At 42.5% G+C, this 18833-nt stretch overlaps 2 protein-coding genes across 2 annotated transcripts; both read right to left on the bottom strand.

Annotated features, from left to right (window-relative positions):
* Positions 1–348: 348 nt before the first annotated feature.
* On the bottom strand, positions 349–1329 carry LOC127772953 (uncharacterized). The gene has a single exon (XM_052298955.1). The coding sequence runs from the start codon at positions 1327–1329 to the stop codon at positions 349–351; it is 981 nt and encodes a 326-aa protein (XP_052154915.1).
* A 9635-nt stretch (positions 1330–10964) lies between these two features.
* On the bottom strand, positions 10965–16902 carry LOC127774878 (linoleate 9S-lipoxygenase 6-like). The gene is made up of 9 exons (XM_052301171.1): positions 16299–16902; positions 15939–16222; positions 15208–15445; positions 14678–15028; positions 14500–14585; positions 14283–14357; positions 13500–13801; positions 12422–12685; positions 10965–12012 (listed from the first exon to the last, which is right to left on the bottom strand). Exons 1-9 carry the CDS (start codon positions 16465–16467, stop codon positions 11238–11240), a joined length of 2544 nt encoding a protein of 847 aa, XP_052157131.1. The 5' UTR covers positions 16468–16902; the 3' UTR covers positions 10965–11237.
* Between the last annotated feature and the right edge of the window lie 1931 nt (positions 16903–18833).

Raw genomic sequence — 18833 nt, 5'->3', positions numbered from 1 at the left:
TTTTTTCTAGCTTGTGAAGTATTGCTAAATAAATGATACAACTTATGAATGTTTCATTATTGAATTATCAAACAAACAATAATGTTTTTATTATTGTCCATACAAAGGTAGATGGAAACACAAGGTAAACCACTGGAATCACGCACAAATTATTTTTTATTAATCTTGAGTAAAGTATAAGGTAAACTATACAACATCATTGGATAAACATAGCTAAGATGCATCCTCCTTTGATTTGTTGTTTATTTAGTAATTCTTGATATTGTTGCTTGATTTGGAGAAATTACCATCATGAATATCGTTGCCATTGTTGTATTCCTCTTCCATATTCTAAATAAATGGAGGAAATTATTTCTCATGAAGAAATAGGTCCTCATCCTTCTGGCTTCCCTCCAAAGACTCATTGGACATGTCCTCTTCAGCAACATCTTGATAGATGTTTTTCTCCTCTTGATGTAGCTTCTTGACATTGATATTAGTAGGAGGGCTAAAACTCTGAACATGTCCCGTAGGCATGGGAACAACATAGTTATCTTCTAGGGAAGGACATGCATTCTGGGATGAGAATGGGTGTGTAGTTTCCCCTTGCTGGACAACAATAGCAGCATCACTACTACTACCACCACCAATACTAGTAGCTCCATCAAAGTTGTTTATGCTCATCTTGTTGGTGCATACCATCACTTCATTAACTAGGGATTTTTCTCTTTTCATGTTGAGAAGAGATTCTCCTTGCATCATGAAAGCGAATGGAGACAGCGTGTGTTGAGTTCCCATTTGACCTATAGGAGGATATATAGGAACATGGGGTGGATACCCAGCTAAACGTGAGGCCTGCATTTCTTGGGTAGAATGGTAGAGTGAGGTCATTTGGTCTAGCTTAATATGCTTCCTAGCAGAAGTATCTATGTCAGGAGCAGTACTTCCTAATGCTTTGTGGCTACGAAGTACATTACCAAGAAAGTGATAGGATTCAGTGGTGGTGATTGCCTCAGCAATGTCTGTGCCTAATATGATGTCACGATTGTGAGAGTTGGCACATACCCATGCACGGAGGGTGAGCTCCTGCACGAAGAGCTCACAAAGTTTTGTCACAAAAGTTGGTGTATCAGCAGATAGCATCATAGCATCATCCTTTGGTCGAATGACATTCTTCACGCAGTCAATTGGTAGTATATGCTCATGGTTGCCTGCAGATGCCTCGATTTGTTCTTGGCTCCTCCTCCAGAATTCCTCCATGGCACGCCGTTGTTGTGCAAGCAATTGCAACCTTGAAAATGTATTGTCCTCCTCATTGTGCTCCACCTCCTCCTTTGTTGGAATCGCCATTCCTTTACTCCTACATTTTTAAGTAATGCATGAACAATAACTCAATTAAGTACTTGCTTGAAACAACAACTTATTTCATCTTCCCAGAAAAAATATGTAAATTGAATAGAAACTACATTGCTTCTCGTTGGAAGTATAGCCACTGACACAATTTACACTAACACTCAAGAATTAGTAGCAGTACATAATAATGATATAATAAACAACCTTTCTTATATCAAGATGTTGAAGCAGGTGACCAATTTATGGTGTGGTCGATGAGAGAATGGGAACCAAGCAAAGTAGTTTATATAGGAGTACAAAGTAGTAAAGGATATTGTGGATGCCAACTGGAGACACGATGATTCATGAAAAAGCATCGAGGTTAGGTGTCTCTAATTGTTCTCTTGTGGGTTTGATGCGGGGTTCTGTTAGCCTTTCTTGCTTCTTTCCTTTTGCACCACTGCATGTCCATACACTTGTGAATTGATGTACAAGCGATCCACTAATTTTATGCATCATTCCATACTTGGTGGTCTAAGCCTCCACGCCATCCTTGGATGATTCTTCTAGCTCAATGCTTATCAATGTACAGGTACATGCTAAGCGATGGATTTTGCCGCATGCTAGAAAGAGCCTTCTGGAAGGCTTGAGAAATTGATATTCAGCTGTAAGTAAGCATGGGAGGGGATTGTTTGTGTTGTTTTGTGTAACAACATAACTAATAAAGTTGTTTGCTGCAATCCAAACGTGGTATGTCGTATGTTGAGCCCTTTTCCTACTTTACATGTGTTATGGTGCATATTGTTTTTCACTAAATCATTGTTTTTATGGGCCGAAGTGCTGAGAATAAAGCCCATCTAAATGAGGCTTAAATTATCTTACCTTGTATTGTAATCCTGCATTACTATACAATTACCTCCCACCATGTAGCATTAAATATTCTCTTTCATACTAGCTTTCCACGTTGTCATCAATGCATGACTATCTGATTAAATTTTAAGCGAAGCACGACTGTGGAATACACATTTCCTGATTTTGGTCACCCTAGATCAATCCATCATCCATCTAATGGCTCAAATCAAATTAGGCATTAATATTGTGTGTTGTTCAACTGGCAATGTTGGTCAGTAACATATGCCGATTCAAGGGGTGAATCAGTAGTGATATTGGTTTCCAAAAAAAAAACAATTATACTACAAATTTTTATCTCAAAACCAATTTACTAGAGATGCACTTGATAGTGCAGTGGCAAGGGATGTATGGTTTCAACTTGAGGTCCCGTGTTCAATCCCCAACATGCTTATAATTTCTTCTTAAAAAATTTTTGGATGGACGTCTCTCCCTCAAAATCTCATTTTTTATCTAAAAAAACCAATTCACTACATTTTACATGGAAAAAACAAATACATATCGATTGAAATTAACAAGAACTAGATAAAGGCACGTGTGTTGTAACGGATGTTTTAAGAGATAAAAGCAAAATTGTAGACCATGTTTGGTCACCTTAGATCAATCCATCATCCATCTAATAGTTCAAATCAAATTAGTCATTAATAATCACCCATGTTTGGAAGCCTTGCTTCATCATACAAGCAAATCCGATTATGATTTATTATAATACATTGTCCAGCGAAATTTGCAGGTCAATACATAATATACAGCTTAAAGACTGCAGATGCTTCCGAATAATCACATCCGTTGTTTACTATTTTCGTAATCATGGTCTATCCTGTTTCCGTTGTCAAGACTATGTCCAAACTAAATACTCTAGGTGCTTCCAAATAATCATAATTTTGATATATGCCAGTTCCCTTTCAGTCTAACAAAACTTTTGTGTACCCTATCATACAATCAAATTAATATTCACATATTGTCTTACTTTAGAATCCTTTTACTTCCAATACAAACTATTCTTCTAATTTTTTTCTACAATGTTCCGTAGCAACGCCGCAGGGTACCTTCTAGTTTAGTAAAATAGCACGGACACATTGTAGTACCAAGATCTTCCCATTTATTTTGTATAGTCTAGGTATAAACTGTTCTTACCATTTTTTTTCTTAATGCAGGGATTGAGTGAGAATTGGGGGAGGGGGGAAAGGGTCCATATGTTGTTACCGTTTTCCCTCAAAAAATAGTTTTGTCACCATTGGATGCAAGAACATAGGAACAATTGTATTAAGACATTCCATGGGAATTTGAGGGATCTCAACTTGGAGGGTATGTTATAAAACATGCTCTCAGAGGCTGGACTACCAATCATGGCAGAAGATATTTCATCTGATAATGATGCACCGACTATTGCTTACATACCAAGCCCTCCAAATGTAATTCCATCAAAAGAAAAACAAATGAAGACAATTATGTAATTAACAATATAAATGGAAATGACAATATTGTAAATATTATTGTATGGCTGACACTTTTGCACTAATTAATGCATCACATATATGTGTATTGTATCCTTATTACATATTTGTTAGCTGCTAGATGTTATTATTATATTAAAAGAATATTAAATAGAATATTGTCTAAAAGTAGAGTTAATAAGTTCTTACAAAACATTCGTAGTTTGACGGGCACTTCCATGTAATGGTTTATCTATTTGTATTTCTCCTACATATATAATCAGACAATTAATTAATATTTGACCATCAATATGAGCCGGATGATAAGAATATTATGTTTGCATCCACTCCTGAGTTTGGTTGACAGTTGCTCCGACTCTGTTCACCACTTGGCATAGCGAGCGTTGTGGACGAATGCGTCATTGTCTGAAGTGGTGCTGCGCATTTGGCAAAACAGAACCCAATTATATTTCCTAAATACCATGCACATACACGTCAAACTTTGAGCATGCACACATAAATTAATCAGTATAGCATCTTACTGTGCTTGTTATTATATCGATATAGTGTATCTGCATATACCCTCATTCACAAACGCATGGCCTAGCTTGTCGATCACAAACGGATACCAGAGATAGAAAATAAAGAATGTAATTTTTATTTTTCTGTCACGTTATTTTGTTTGTTAAGCCAAGTTAAATTGCCAATCAGTTACACATTAGCTCACATTAGTATTTCAAACACCAAAAATGTTAGTGATTCAAATAATTTATATATATATATATATATATATATATATATATATATATATATATATATAAGTATTTGGCATTATTAAATAGATTGAGACAAAAATAGATGCATTATCCTTACATTCCGAATCTTTTGCTTTCTTCGAGGGTTGGGTTGTAATCATATCAGCATAAATGGCGTCTTGATTGACCTGAGTACCACATAAAATTAAGCAAGGATCTATATTGTACAGGGAAATTATATAACACTGAAAAGATATAGTTAATGCACTTAGTGATTAAATTTGGGGAAATTCAGGAATTTATTACAATAAATTGTGTCTCAAATCTGCTAACTGTTATAGAATTATTACGCAAAATCCAGCTATGGTGTTTCAGAACTATGAAGCACGTAAATCAGTTCGGTGTTACTACTTCTGTTTAAGGCAAACCTTTGTTTTCAAAAACCAATAGATACTTATGTTGGGTCAATCATGAGCAAAAGATTGCAAGTCTAAGCAGTTGACAAAGACACACACAAGAGCCTCTTGCATCGCATGCATGCTTTGAAAAGAAGATTGATCAAATAGCTAGTTTAATCTACAATACCATGTATTAATCTACAGTACCAAACATTAATCTACAGTACCATGCATTAACCTTAGCTAGCTAATGTACTGCCTGCAATAAGTAGTACAAATTGCAAGATAGCATAGAGCCTTAGATGTCATGGACTCATTGAGCTAGGTGCTTAACTTCATTACCAAAGGATTGATCTCTGTGATGACAGTGTTGCTTCTATCTATGAAGGCGGTGGCCGCGCCGAAGATGACAGTTGGGGCGGTGGTAGCGGCGACGGCAATGGCAGGGACGGCGGAGTCAGTGACGGCAACAGTGGCGGTGGAGTCCGCGGCAGTGACAGTGAAAGCGGAATTGAGGGCGATGCATACATCGTTTGGTGGCCACGTAGATTGGTTTCGGTGAATTTGGCGTCAGCGTCGGCGTTGTTTATGGGCCTTGGTATTCGACGAGTTCTGCAATGGATGGAAAGTGATTCTTGATCGGCTAATCTTATATTGGACCTAATCTTGATAGGCCTTATCACGTGGCCTGGGTAGGCAGGAGGCGAGGATGTTTCACGCTCCTTCTTTTCCTTTGATTATTTTTTATGTGAATCTCCGGAAAATGAATAAATTTGATGTCATAGTGTTGACGAAAAATCTGCGCATGGCCGATGGTGTCGGGTATGTGTTGGCGCGAATTAAGTCGACGAACACAACAGCCTGGGAGATCTGCTTAGCTCCAGTGCAGGTCCAAAGATTGATGAGATGCGGGCGTGCCAGTTAGTTTGATTCTACAACTCACAAAATATGCAAATAGTAGATCAATGAGTCGATCGGCTGACAAGCCAATAGAGTAATTCCAGTCGATGCCGATATTAGCCGATAGCGATAGAGTTTTGAGCTATTAGCTATATGGTTGATGTAGAATCTGACACTTGATGTAAATAAAGACAATCAACTAATGATAATGTAACGAAACAACAATAAAATCTAGTAGAAACCAATCGGCTAACAATATGATAGAATAAGCACTGATCCAAAGGTTAAAGCATATATCGGCTGGAGGTCCGATGTCATTAAATCCGCAAGATTAGATAAACAGTATAACCTTTGTTGCGATCGGCTAAATCCAACTTGTATGTACTCCTTATAAATCGATGCAACGTCCAGATATCTCATCAGCTGAAACCCCGATGAAATCCTTATTGGCAATAAAAAAGCAGGCTAGAGATTATGGTTCTAAACACGACATAGTAGGTCGAATGTACTGATACAACACTAAGTATGAAAACAAACACAATATCTAGATAATCAAGCCGGCAAGCCCTTGACTGATTTTTAGGGTGGTAGATACCTTAGCTAATCTAATCTAGCAAAGCGATTTAGCCAATACCGGCATAAACCCTAAAGTGAATCTCAGCCGATACAAGTAAATCAAGCTACCAAACTAGATTAACTAAGATATATGATAAATAGGTAGGCCAAAATATCAACCGAACCAGAGCGATCCAAGAGACCAAAGCGATGCAGCCTTGAACAACACCAATGTAGCCGATACAATTGCCAAGGCCGGCGGAACGTAGGACTTACCCCTTCGCCGAAGATCGAAAGCCGATGCAACCCCGCGTCAAGTGCCAAGTTCCGCCGGATGATAAGTAAAATCTCGGTAAAGAGGGTGGCGATGCACCGAGAGTAGTTGTATTGATCTGTGAGATCATTTACAATTACTCCGGGTGTATATATTTATACCCATGAGTAGAGACTAGCCTTATTGGACAAGAAAAAAACTTTCATAAAGATAAAAGGAAAACATGAAGTCCTTATTGGACACTAAACACACTTTCCTAAAGATAAAAGGAAACTAACAAACTCTTCATAATTAATACATAAACCACCATGCCGCATCCTTCTTGAAGTCGGTCTCTTCTGGATAGACTTCCTTAACCGAATCCTCCAAGAATCCGACTCCTGGCGACTTGAGAACTCCCATCGGCCAATTCCAAAACTCTGAAGCCGATATTTATTTTAGGCCGACGGTTACCTCGGGGCTTACCAAATTTCACTATTGTATGATCAAAATTATAAACCACGTCGGTTGGAAACTATAAAATAGGAAAAACGAGCTGCATAAGGAACGGAAAAGTGGGGTCATGTACGGAGGAGTCGCGTGATGGTGGTGCGGAGGAGGAGTGCGTCGCTTTGCAGCGTCCGATTTTCTGATCCACGGTTAATAGATCACGTGTCTATGTTAGCTTCACCATCACCACTACGGATTTTTTAAGTAATCGATAATTGAACCACCTCTAGTCCTCCTTTTTACTTGTCCATTTAGATGCTCTTGTTGTTGGCTTTCTACCCCTCTCTTCTTAGACACATCACACATCTACCCAATCTCCTTTTCCTTTCTGATAAAGTTTAGGATTTTTTATTGTGCTAAAGCATAACATATTAGCTGTGACAAACCAAAGAACCAATCTCCCTAAAAGACTAGTCCAATAGGGAAAGGGTGGCTCTCCCTTTTAAGTCTGATACCAAATGATCGCTCCGGCCCAGGTAGGGTTGGCCGAGGCCCAATAAAATTAAGGTTGCCTTTTAAGTCTGATACCAAATGATCGCTCCGTCCCAGGTAGGGTTGGCTGAGGCCCAATAAAATTAAGGTTGCCCGAACCCCAACAGTTGCACACCCACTCGGGGAAAGGCCTAATCTCTCCCTGAAAGACTAGTCCAATAGGGGAAGGGTGGCTCTTCCTTTTAAGGTGGCTTTCTCCTCCCAAGCTAAGCAAGGTGGGATTATTCAGAGACTCACACGGTCGCCGCCCGACTACAACTGGACCACTTGGCCCTTTGTTGCATCTTTACCAGCGGTTAATAGTGGAGGATGTCCTCGTCACAATGTCCATGGACTTGTTTTGGTACACAACCTAGACATATTTGGAGGGCTTAAACTCTTCAAAATGGGCTAGAGCCAAGCAAACAGACAGAAGTTTGTGGGTTTTTGTGCACAGAAAGTTGTTGAATTCGAAATACAAAGAGACAAACCAAACCCAAAAGAAGTAAAAACACAAAACATGCCAAAAGGCCCGTTATCAGCCCATACTTGACTACTGACCCATCAACAAACCATGTTGGCAAAGGTGGTTTGCGCACGCATACAAGCGCATGTGAGGTTCCCTGGCCCAAATCCTTTAGATGGTCGACACATGTCTTTTTTGACAAATCGTATTATTCATTTGAAGGATACATAGAAATTCAATTGAAATATATACCAATATTACAAATCAATTACATTATATGAATGAATTGTTGCAAATGAAATTCGCCCAATGGGGCACATACTTGATTACAACACTAGAAGAGATTACCAAAATACCCTTCACATATATATCCCTTGCAATCTAGCATGACTATGCATTGCTTAAAAACAAGAAGGTTGAACTGCGCAGAATAGGCTTTCGTCTTGTGGAGTGTTGATAGAATAATCATGTACAAATTATGAATCGGAGCATGGACATATTTTGCAACTTGACATCACAAACTATGAAGGAGAGGTGAGCAATTCATAGGTCCATATCCATAGGTGTTTCCTTTTCATTCCATTTTTTATCATTTAGATTCTCAATGTTGTTGGATTTTTCTCTCATAAGCATTCATCCCGATCTCATCCGCACGCAGACAAACACGCATGAGGTTCCTGGGCCCAAACCATTCAAATGGTTTGAGACGTGTGCTAATGGAGGTTCATTGCGCATGCATACAAACGCAGATGAGGTTCCTAGACCCAACCATTCGGATAGTTGACACGTGTTCATTCTGACAAAATGTGTGATTCGAATTTTGGTTTAAACCATCAAATGATACAATGAGACTCAATTGGTACAGATACCGACATTACGAATCAATTACATGTATTTTTTTTTACTAAATCACGGGGGGGGGGGGGGGGGGGGGGGATTCCCCACCTGAATTTGTCATTGCAATTAGAAGTAAGAAGTTCATTACAAAAGATTGATAGATTGTAAGGGGGAGGAGAAGATTTGTTTCCAAACAGAGATTACAAATCGATCATCTTCCGTTAAGTTCTCTGCCCAGAGAGTTGCCTCGGTGATGCATCGTTGTAGGCAGGCTCTTAGTGAGGGGCTTTTCCCCCGGAAAACAACATCGTGTCGATGATTCCAAATAGCCCATATGCAAAGCTGGAAGAAGACCTGCCAGTGTAGCGCCGGCACTTGCGAAGTTGGACCCGAACGATGGAACTGCGTGACGTCTTGAGCTTGCGGTCGAACGTTGATCTGCGTCCAGAAAGCCTGAGCGAACGGACATGAGAAACACATATGATTAGCTGTTTCATCTTCCTGATTGCAGATGTCACAGATTGCCTCCTGAACAATGGTTTTCTTCAGCAAATTTTCTTTTGTGGACAGGCGATTACGGACCAGTAGCCATGCGAAGAGTTTAACTTTTAGAGGTGCTCTGCACTTCCAAATAAGATCCCAGTTCGGAGATGGCATGCCTGGGGGTAATCTTGCCTCATAGAATTTCTTAGTTGTCAACTTTCCTAGCTTTGCACTGAGGCGGAAATCCATCTCCTCGCTCGGAGAGAAGTTCTGCAGCAATTCCTGTAAGCAGCACAGCTCTGCCGATGCAGTTTCAGATAAACGTGGAACAAGATTTTCAGAAATTCCTATGTGAAGAGCTTCCTTTACTTAGATTTGTCTGTCACACACATGGGAGAAGAGATTGCTGAACTGACTTGAAAAGCTTTCAGTCGAAAACCATTTGTCGTACCAAAAGGAGGTTCGCTCACCATTTCCTACCACGACTTCCGTCAAAGATCGCAGTTCTGGCAACAACTTTTGAAAGGATGCCCAGTGATGCCCTAGACGAGTTGAGCACAGTAACGAGGAATCTGAAATTTCGTCCCAGACCCATCGAGTCCAGGAGGTCTTCAAGTTGTAAAGAGCAAGGAGTCGTTTGAGAAGAAGTGCCTCGTTCTGAATCTTTAAGTTCTTAATACCAAGTCCCCCATGTTCTTTTGGCTTGCAAACTGATTCCCAAGAAACCAGACATTTTGCTCCCGAGCAGACATCATCCCCTGTCCAGAGAAAAGCCCTTCTTCGTCTATCAATTTCTTCTATAATTTTTGGTGGAAGTTTGAAGGCACACATTGCATACACCGGTAGGCTGCTCAGGACTACGTTTATCAGAACAAGACGCTCCGCCTGCAATAGGAGAGATGCTTCCCAACCAGATAAGAAACCATCAACCTTGTTAACCAGAGGCTACAAGTCAGCTGCGGACAGTTTGTGAATTGATAAGGGAAGTCCAAGATAAGACATCGGAAATTTCTCCAGCTTGCACTGTAGCAATCCGACAAAACTAGTTCCTTGCTTTGATCGACATTTAGAGTAATCATAGTGCTTTTAGCAAAATTGATTTGCAGTCCAGTTGCCTTGGAGAACTGCAGCAGAGTCTCCTTTAGAGCAAGAACATCAGCCTCCTCCGCACAACAGATAATCAATGTATCATCCGCATACTGGATGGTGGTACACAGCCTGTCTTGGTAGATTGCATGTCTGATTTCAGTATTTCTTTCAAGCAATCTTTGTAGCACATCAGCAACTAAGACAAACAAATATGGAGATAGGGGGTCGCCTTGTCGAAGGCCCTTCTTGCAGCAAATCCATCTTCCAGGGACTCCATTAAGAAGCACTGTAGACTTGGAGGAGGAAAGCAACCCCTTAATCCAGCTAATCCAGTTTTCTGGGAAACATCTGACAGCAAGAATCTTGAAAAGGCTTGACCAAATGACGGAATCAAACGCCTTCGCGAAATCAAGCTTTACAATAATAGTTTGGCACTTCCTTCTGTAGCATGCTTGAATCAATTCCGTCGCATATATAAGATTCTCATAGATGCATCTCCCTTTGAGGAAACCCGTTTGGTCTAAATGTATCATCATCGGGAGTACCCTTTGCAGCCGTGTTGCAAGCACTTTTGAAAGAATCTTTACTGAGCAGTTCTGAAGAGAGATCGGCCTATATCCATCGACCGTGTTTTCTTTACCGGGCTTTTGGATTAGAACAATAATTACATGTATTGAATTCTGCATCACAGTTTGCTCATCAATTCTCCAATCCAAACCAACCAATCAATCTCAATTTCACATCCCCAACACCAAAACTCTCAAACGAAAAGAAAGAAAAAGAAAAGCAGAGAACTTTACATTCCACACGCGTCGAGTCGAGTCGGATAGATGAAGTATAAGAGAAGAAGGATGATGAATCGTGTCAGATGGAGACGCTGTTGGGTATCCCTCTCCCGGTGATCCCCTTCTCCTTGCCGGCGACGTCGCCGGCGTCCGGGTAGAGCAGCGTGTACGGCACCCTCACGGGGCCCCTCCGGTTGACGAGCCTGGGGTCCTTGTTCCTCTCCTCCACCCTCTTTTCCACCCGCCGGAGCTCGTCGCGGAACCTGTCCAGCAGCAGCAGCACCTCGCCGTCGTCCGTCCACGTCGACGTCGCGCGCTGCCCGAGGTACACCTCGTCGGAGGTGTGGTTGGACAGCACCTCGATCAGCGCGATCCCCAGCGTCGCCGTGAACCGGTCGGGCACCGTCTCCAGGAAGAACCGGCCCGGGTCGGCCTCCAGCTGCGCCATCTCCGGCGACCCCGGGAGCGGCACGAACCGCCGGCACCGCGTCGGCCGGTTCGGCGGGTACCCGGCGTAGCCGTACTGGCCGAAGTTGACGGCGGCGTGCAGCGCCGACGCGGTCCAGATGAGCGTCGACAGCGTCTCGACGAGGCCCGCGACGGTGTCGAGGTCCAGCCAGCACGCGGCGTCGCCCTGCCGGTCGCCGTGGCCCACGCGGCGGACGTCGTCCCACCACGCCTGCAGCTCGGCGTCGCCGGCCACCGCCGCGTCGGCGTGGTAGAAGTGGTCGCAGTAGCTGCGCACCCAGCCCTCGATGGCGAGCCACACGTCGATGCCGTCGACGGCGTACGGGTAGTCCTCGATGTGGAGGGACACGCCGCCGCGCGCCTTGGGGTCCCTGGACGCCATCCCCCTGGTTGGAAATGTTTTAGTTAACAATAAATTCTCAAATCAATTCTACTCTCTCTAGTCAAAATTATTTTACGTTTAAAACAACAATATATTCGAACTTTTAACATTCCCAGAATTTATGTAAGATTTTTTATTAATATACAGTTGATTCATGGAATTTTTAAAATTTTATTTGAATCTTGTTGTCAAATATTTGGCTATCATAAAATGCACCAAATGATACCAAGTGTGTTGCTACGGGACATTAATGTGTACGCCGCAATTGTAAAATTGAAGTAGCTAGGCGGATCGAAAGCCGTTGATCTCACCGAGAAGTAACTAAAAATTCAGACATGCAGTAAATTAAGAATTTGTGGTTCTATTCATTGGCAATGTAGGAATTGGGATGATGAATTGATTGTATTTTGTACCTCTTGATGAGATCATTAGGCAGGGACTGCTCGGTGAACCTCCAATGGGCATAGATATCGGAGGACATCTCCATGGAGTACTTCCCCGGGTACATGATCTTCTCCAGGAGGCCACCGGCGTTGAGCAGTATGCTCCTGGCCAAGGTGTTGATCTGCATGTTGTCCTTGAAGTGCGGGTCCAGGAGCTTGTGGATCGGGTGCATCGCGCTCAGCTGCCTCCTCGTCGCGATGATGAACGGCTCCACTGTCGCGTGCGTGAACAGCCTGTTCCATTCATGGATTAAGACGGTGCATATTTTTATGGTCAAGTCAAATATTTTGTTTTCAGAACAAGAAGAATTTCATGTCAGCAAGCATTCAGAGAATTGTCTTGTTTCAGAACAAGAAGAATTTCATATCAGATTCAGAGAAATGCCTTGCTTCAGAACAAGAAGAATTTCATGTCAGAATTCAGACAAATGACTCGTCTCAGAACAAGAATAATTCCATATCAGCATTCAGAGAAATGTCTTGTTACAGAATAAGAATTGCAGATGAGCAATTTCTTGTTTCGGAACAAGTATTTGAGATGAGAATTCGGAGTTTCAGTCTTTCAGAAACAATGAAGGGTGTGTTTAGTTCACGCCAAAATTGAAAGTTTGGTCGAAATTGGAACGATGTGATAGGAAAAGTTGGAAGTTTGTGTGTGTAGGAAAGTTTTAATATGATGAAAAAGTTAGAAATTTAAAAAAAAAGTTTGGAAGTAAACTCGGCCGAAATCTTGGACCGAGCACTGCAAAACTTGATCACAAAAGGGGATGTTTGGACAGAAGCACTCAAAAACTCATAAAATGGTTTAAAACCAAATAAACCATGGAAATAAATCCCCTGATTTCGTACAATTTATAGTTTTGCCACTAACACGTGGGTCATTGTAAAGTGGGGCCCACATGTTAGTGGCACAACTGCAAACTGTATAAAGTCGAGGGAGTCTATATAACATAGCAAATTTGCAAATGAAATTTTAAGACATAAGGTTGCAAGGATTTCACCCCGACAGTACTGAAAACTGATTGATCGAGGCGTGTGCCCTACTCACCAGTGGCTGATGAGCTGATGGTACCCAGAATCGTTGACGGCGACATGAGTCTTGGCGAGGTGCCAAAGGTGCGCATCGGTGCCCTGGCTCGCCGGGAGGAACACCCTGCTGATCTCGCCGCCGCCGACGCCGCCGTCGGGCAAGCTGAGCTCGATGGCGACGGGCCGGAGGGCGCCGTCGTCCCTGAGGAAGAGCAGCGTGCGCGACGCGTACACGCACACCCCCTCCGTGTTTATCCGCCGGAGGTATGGCATCAGGTAGTCGTGGTGGTCCAGGATGTACATCCGTTTCTGCTCCATCGCCTGCCAAATGAAAATAGATGAAACCAAACATATTAGAGAACATAATATAAGAGAAATTTGACGGTATCACAGTACATACTTGACAGAAAGTATCTCGAGGAATATAATTTTACACTAATAAAAATAACTACTACTTAAGAAGTTAAGATACTAAGTTTTAGGGGAAGCACTAGTGGTGTGGTGGTAGAGTCGTGGGTGTATGACTCTACCAGGGTTCAAATCCTGATGCCCACAAATATTACGTACATACTAGTGGTGTGGTGGTATACTCGTGGGTGTATGACTCTACCAGGGTTCAAATCCTGATGCCCACGAATATTACGTACATGTAGGTGTGCTTTCATTTGCGGAGATGTGAGTGTGGCATTGCGTGTGTGTGCGCGTGTCTACGGTGTAATCTTAGAAAAGGTACCAAGAACGGTCTATAGATGATTTTGGAACGGTAGATCTTCGGTTCATCTAGAATCGTGGATGCACATACCTGTTGAATGGTCAGACCTCCAATCTGGGTCATGATATCGTCCGTGGTTATCTTGCTCTTGTTTGGAGGAAACACCTTGTGAAAGTCGAAGAGTTAGACACGAACCCATATTTAATACTATGAAAAAATGATTAAAAACATATATCCACTTGTAAAGCACGAATCACACATCAACATAGCTCATCAAACATGTCAAAACATTTTCAGCTGTTCTTACCTCCAGCCGCTTGATCACCACCGGGTTGAGCCCTGCCAGCATCTCCCTCGCGAACTCCTCGTCGCTCCTCCACGCCTCAGTGTCATCTGCAAAATTCCCCAAAAAAAAAAAATTCAATCGCGCGAGATCATCAAGAAGCTGCAATGCCATGGCGTACTGGCACAGACGCAGTACGTACAGTGGATGACTTGAGGGGTGGGGAACTTGGCGGGGTTGTCCTTGACAATCCTGGAAACCTGCTTGTACGTCTTGTGCGACGGCACGGAGGACTTGAGCTCGTCCATGACCCTGGCGTCCGCCGCCGGCTGCGGCGGCTTGCCGTAGAGGTCGGCGCGCAGCTGCTCCGTGGACTTGAAGTTGACGACGTCGCCGTGGAAGATGGAGCGGGCCTCCGGGATGACGAAGTGGGTCACCGCCTGCACCCCCATCGCCAGCACCTCCGCCAGCTTCCCCGGGCTGAACCGCTCGTCCGGCGGGATGTAGTAGTCCAGGTTTATCAGCTTGTGCTTCCGCGTCTCCGTCACCCCGTCTTCCACAAAATATTTTCATATGCTCAATTAGTTGACTACCTTTTATGATACTCTCTACTGATATGGTACTCTCTACTGATAGTATTCTACTACTCATCAACATTATCATCGGCGGGTACTATTTATTAGCTAAGAAAGAAATTTTGGAGACTTGGAGATGAGTTTTGTGTGGAAGTACCGGTCTTGCTGAGGGGGCGGCCGGTGCGGCAGCGGCGAGGGTAGGGGTGGGTCTTGGTGCCACCGAGGACGGGGCGGACATGGTCATCGTTGTCAGGGTTGCCGAGGTCGTTATAGTAGTCGAAGTCATAGATGCGCTCCCAGTCCTTCCTCTCCCCGCGCCCATTCCCTCTCAGGCTTCTGAGCTCCTCCTCCCGTAACAGCCGCAGCGCCTCTGGCGTCTTATCTGGCAGGTAGCTCTGCAGAATGACAGGTCAGTTCAACTTAAACTCGTTATATCATAAAAGAAAAACATTTCGATCATTATCAGTTCAGTGCAAAAAAAAAATCAATTTAGCTGTACGCGACATCTCATTGTATTTTTTGAAACCAGAAGGGCATGAGTTTTGCCGTATATCTTATAGGGAATAAAATCGGTCAAACAACTTAGACTCTGTCATCGTAGTATACTTGCTCCATTTGATATTATAAGTTATTTTATTTTTTACCTAATTAAACTTTTTAAGTTTAACAAAACTTATAGAAAACTTAGTAACATCTAAAACACCAAATTAATTTATTAAATTTAGCATTGAAATATTTTGACAATATATTTGTTATGTTGAAATTACTATTATATTTTTCTATAAACTTAATCAAATTTAAATAAGTTTGATTATAGAAAAAATCAAAACAAATTATAATATAAAACGGATGGAGTATTACGGTTTGCAGGGAATTAGTTGTGTTTACCGTGTTGATGAAGAAGACGCGGTCGGAGGTGGTCTTCTTATAGGGGTAGACCCAGGAGTTGCAGTCGAAGTGGATGCTCCGGTCCTCGGCGAGGTCCAGCCGGACGTGCCGGAGGAAGAACTGGTCGTTCCGGTTCCCGTTCTTGACGGCCACGGCGCCCGGCGTCCCGAACTCGCCGTCGACGAAGAACGTCACCTGGTACGTCGTCGTGCTCGCCTTCCCGTGCCTCGTCTTCTTCCCTCCCCTCAACGCCGCCTCCGCGCTCAGCCTCCCCTTCCTCGTCTCTGCAATTCTTTTCAGACTTTCAGCGCTGATCGGATTCAGAGTTTCAGACATTAGTTGCATACGCCACTTACTCACCGTGATCGACCTCCGTGCCGCTGAAGAGGCGGAGGGTGGTGGACTTGCCGGGAGCCGAGAGGCCGAAGTGGTTGGCGACGACCACCGTGCCATTGATGACCACGCTCCCCGGCTGCGCCGGCGCCGGCGCCGCCGAGCTCCAGAGCTTCGGGCAGAAGGGCATTTGCATCGATCAGTAATAGCACAGTACAGAAATAATCACTGACTTAATAGCCAGTATCAATTATTCAGATGGATCCCCTGATTCAAACAAGGGATTAGCCCCTCATGAGGTTTATATACTACATCACTGGAGAGGATTCTTGGAGTGTGTGTAGAAGCTAGCCAGGAGGTCATCAGAGCATCACCATTTGGAATGTTGGAGAAGGAAGCTAGAAGAAAGAAAGCAGAGAGGAAAAAAAAAGGGGAGAGAAGAGAATGTGTGCCAGCCTTTGGTGTCACCCCTTGCATCTGATGCTGCTTACTTTGAGAGGGAAGGACAGAAGAGCAAACCAAAGGGGGGGATAAATTAAGCACAGAGAAAAGATCATCTCATCTCATCTCAGGTCAAGTCTCCCCCTTTACACTGCAGATATGCTACCTGCTGCTGCTGCTGCTGCTGCTTTCATCTGGGCTAGCTTTGTGTAGTGAGCAATGATCCAGCTGTCACTGACAATAGTTATCTTCGCAGAGGCGTCAGGCTCGGCCCGATGACGCGCATCGGCTTATTACGCTTATGCCCCTAACGCTGAACGCGTATGCGTGTGTGTACCAAATTGAAAGGAATGAGGTTGTTTCCATGGCTCAAATGGCGCCGGTGGTCAGATCTGGTGCAACCAGCACTGCTCAAATTCATCTGTTGTCGTCACTGGCACAGTTATGAGGCCTGAAAGTGAACAGTAGTGCTTCGCTTAGGATAAACGGCATGTTTGTGTTTGACACTTGGTAGTACAATGCTTTAAGATGTGATTTTAATTAGGCAGCACACTGCACATGCCCCACCTGCTCCTCTGCAGCTTATGTTGCTGGCTGAAACAAGATGACTCTGTAATATTAAAAATTATTTGGTAAAAGGTGAACACCAATTCCGTTCTTTCTTTACCTTTTACCTAGTTTTTTAATCCTAGTTTATCTTTGTTAATTTGCGCCTAGATCGTTCATCTTTTTTACGAGAGTGTGACATCCTTTATATGTTTATCTCGTAAACTTTTTAATTCGTTCATTTTGCGGGTGTAATTCGTTCATTTTGTAGGTGTATACCCTCAAATCGATCTAAATCAACTTAGAGTCCGGTTTTAATCAATAAATCGGCTCCGCTAGCCAGTTTTGGTGATTCCCTATCATCTAGATCACCTTAAATCTTTAGGTGACTTTTTGTTGGCTGAAAAAGACGCCAACACAAATGAACAATGTTCCCTCCTGATTCATCTTATAGGTCTAGTGTAGCATACGTTGTGTTTTACCCAGTTATGTATCATGAGAGATAAAACATGGTAAGTTACATACTTGAGTAGTATAGTGATGCATGTCGGTTCTGGTATCCATCCATCTCACTCGGTGACCACTACATGTATGCTAAGAAATAAGGTTCGGAATTGACAAAAAAAAAACTATATTGGAACAGAATCCCCGGCCTCATGTATACAAGATGGTGACTGGAGAATATTCTGAAACACAGCCGAGAAAATACAAAATTGAAGAATGGAATAAGTTGTAGTGTAGATATGACCCTCTCACATCGAATGTTTGAACACTAATTAGAAGTATTAAACGTAGACTAATGATAAAACCCATTCATAACTCTGGACTAATTTGCGAGATGGATCTATTGAGCCTAATCAATCCATGATTAGCCTATGTGATGCTACAGTAAACATGTACTAATTATGGATTAATTAGACTTAAAAATTTATTTCGTGAATTATCTCTCATTTATGCAATTAGTTTTATTATTAGTCTACGTTTAATACTTCTAATTAGTGTCCAAACATCCGATGTAATAGGGACTAAAATTTAGTCCCTGGATCCAAACACCACATGTATGTCTGTGTGTGTGTGTGTGTGTTTTCTGTCCTGATGGTTCAGCTATCTTTCTCATTTGTGCAGACAGTAGTAGTTACCTAGCTTGCTTTTAGGTTGTCTTTCTAGCGGAGTGGTTAGGCTTGAATGTGATCTCGAGGATAGTGGCATTGGCAACATGCTTACTTTCAGGTGAGGAAATAACTGCCTGTGTATTGCTGCAGTGAGTCACTCAAGTGGTCTGGCATTTTCCTAAAGACTCTCCATGCCAGTCAAGGTCCACTGCATAGACTCCATGTGCATTTATGTACTCTGCAGATTATGTTCTTTCTTAAGACTACAAATAAGATCAATGTGATGTTGGAAAATTCTGGAAAATAATTTCAGTCTACTTTTTTTCAATAATAGAGATTATTTTAGCCTCTACATCAAGAGGTGCAGTATTCAGGCAGAGATGACTTTTCTCCTCAAGAGAATGTCCCCTCATTTCTTGTATATCATTCAAATAACATATGATTTTTTTAGAAAAATAATAAG

This window comes from Oryza glaberrima, chromosome 5 (genome assembly GCF_000147395.1).
Source record: "Oryza glaberrima chromosome 5, OglaRS2, whole genome shotgun sequence".
Classification (NCBI taxonomy): Eukaryota; Viridiplantae; Streptophyta; class Magnoliopsida; order Poales; family Poaceae; genus Oryza; species Oryza glaberrima.
Note: the sequence above shows the minus strand (reverse complement) of the source record. Positions and strands in the feature narration are given on the sequence as shown.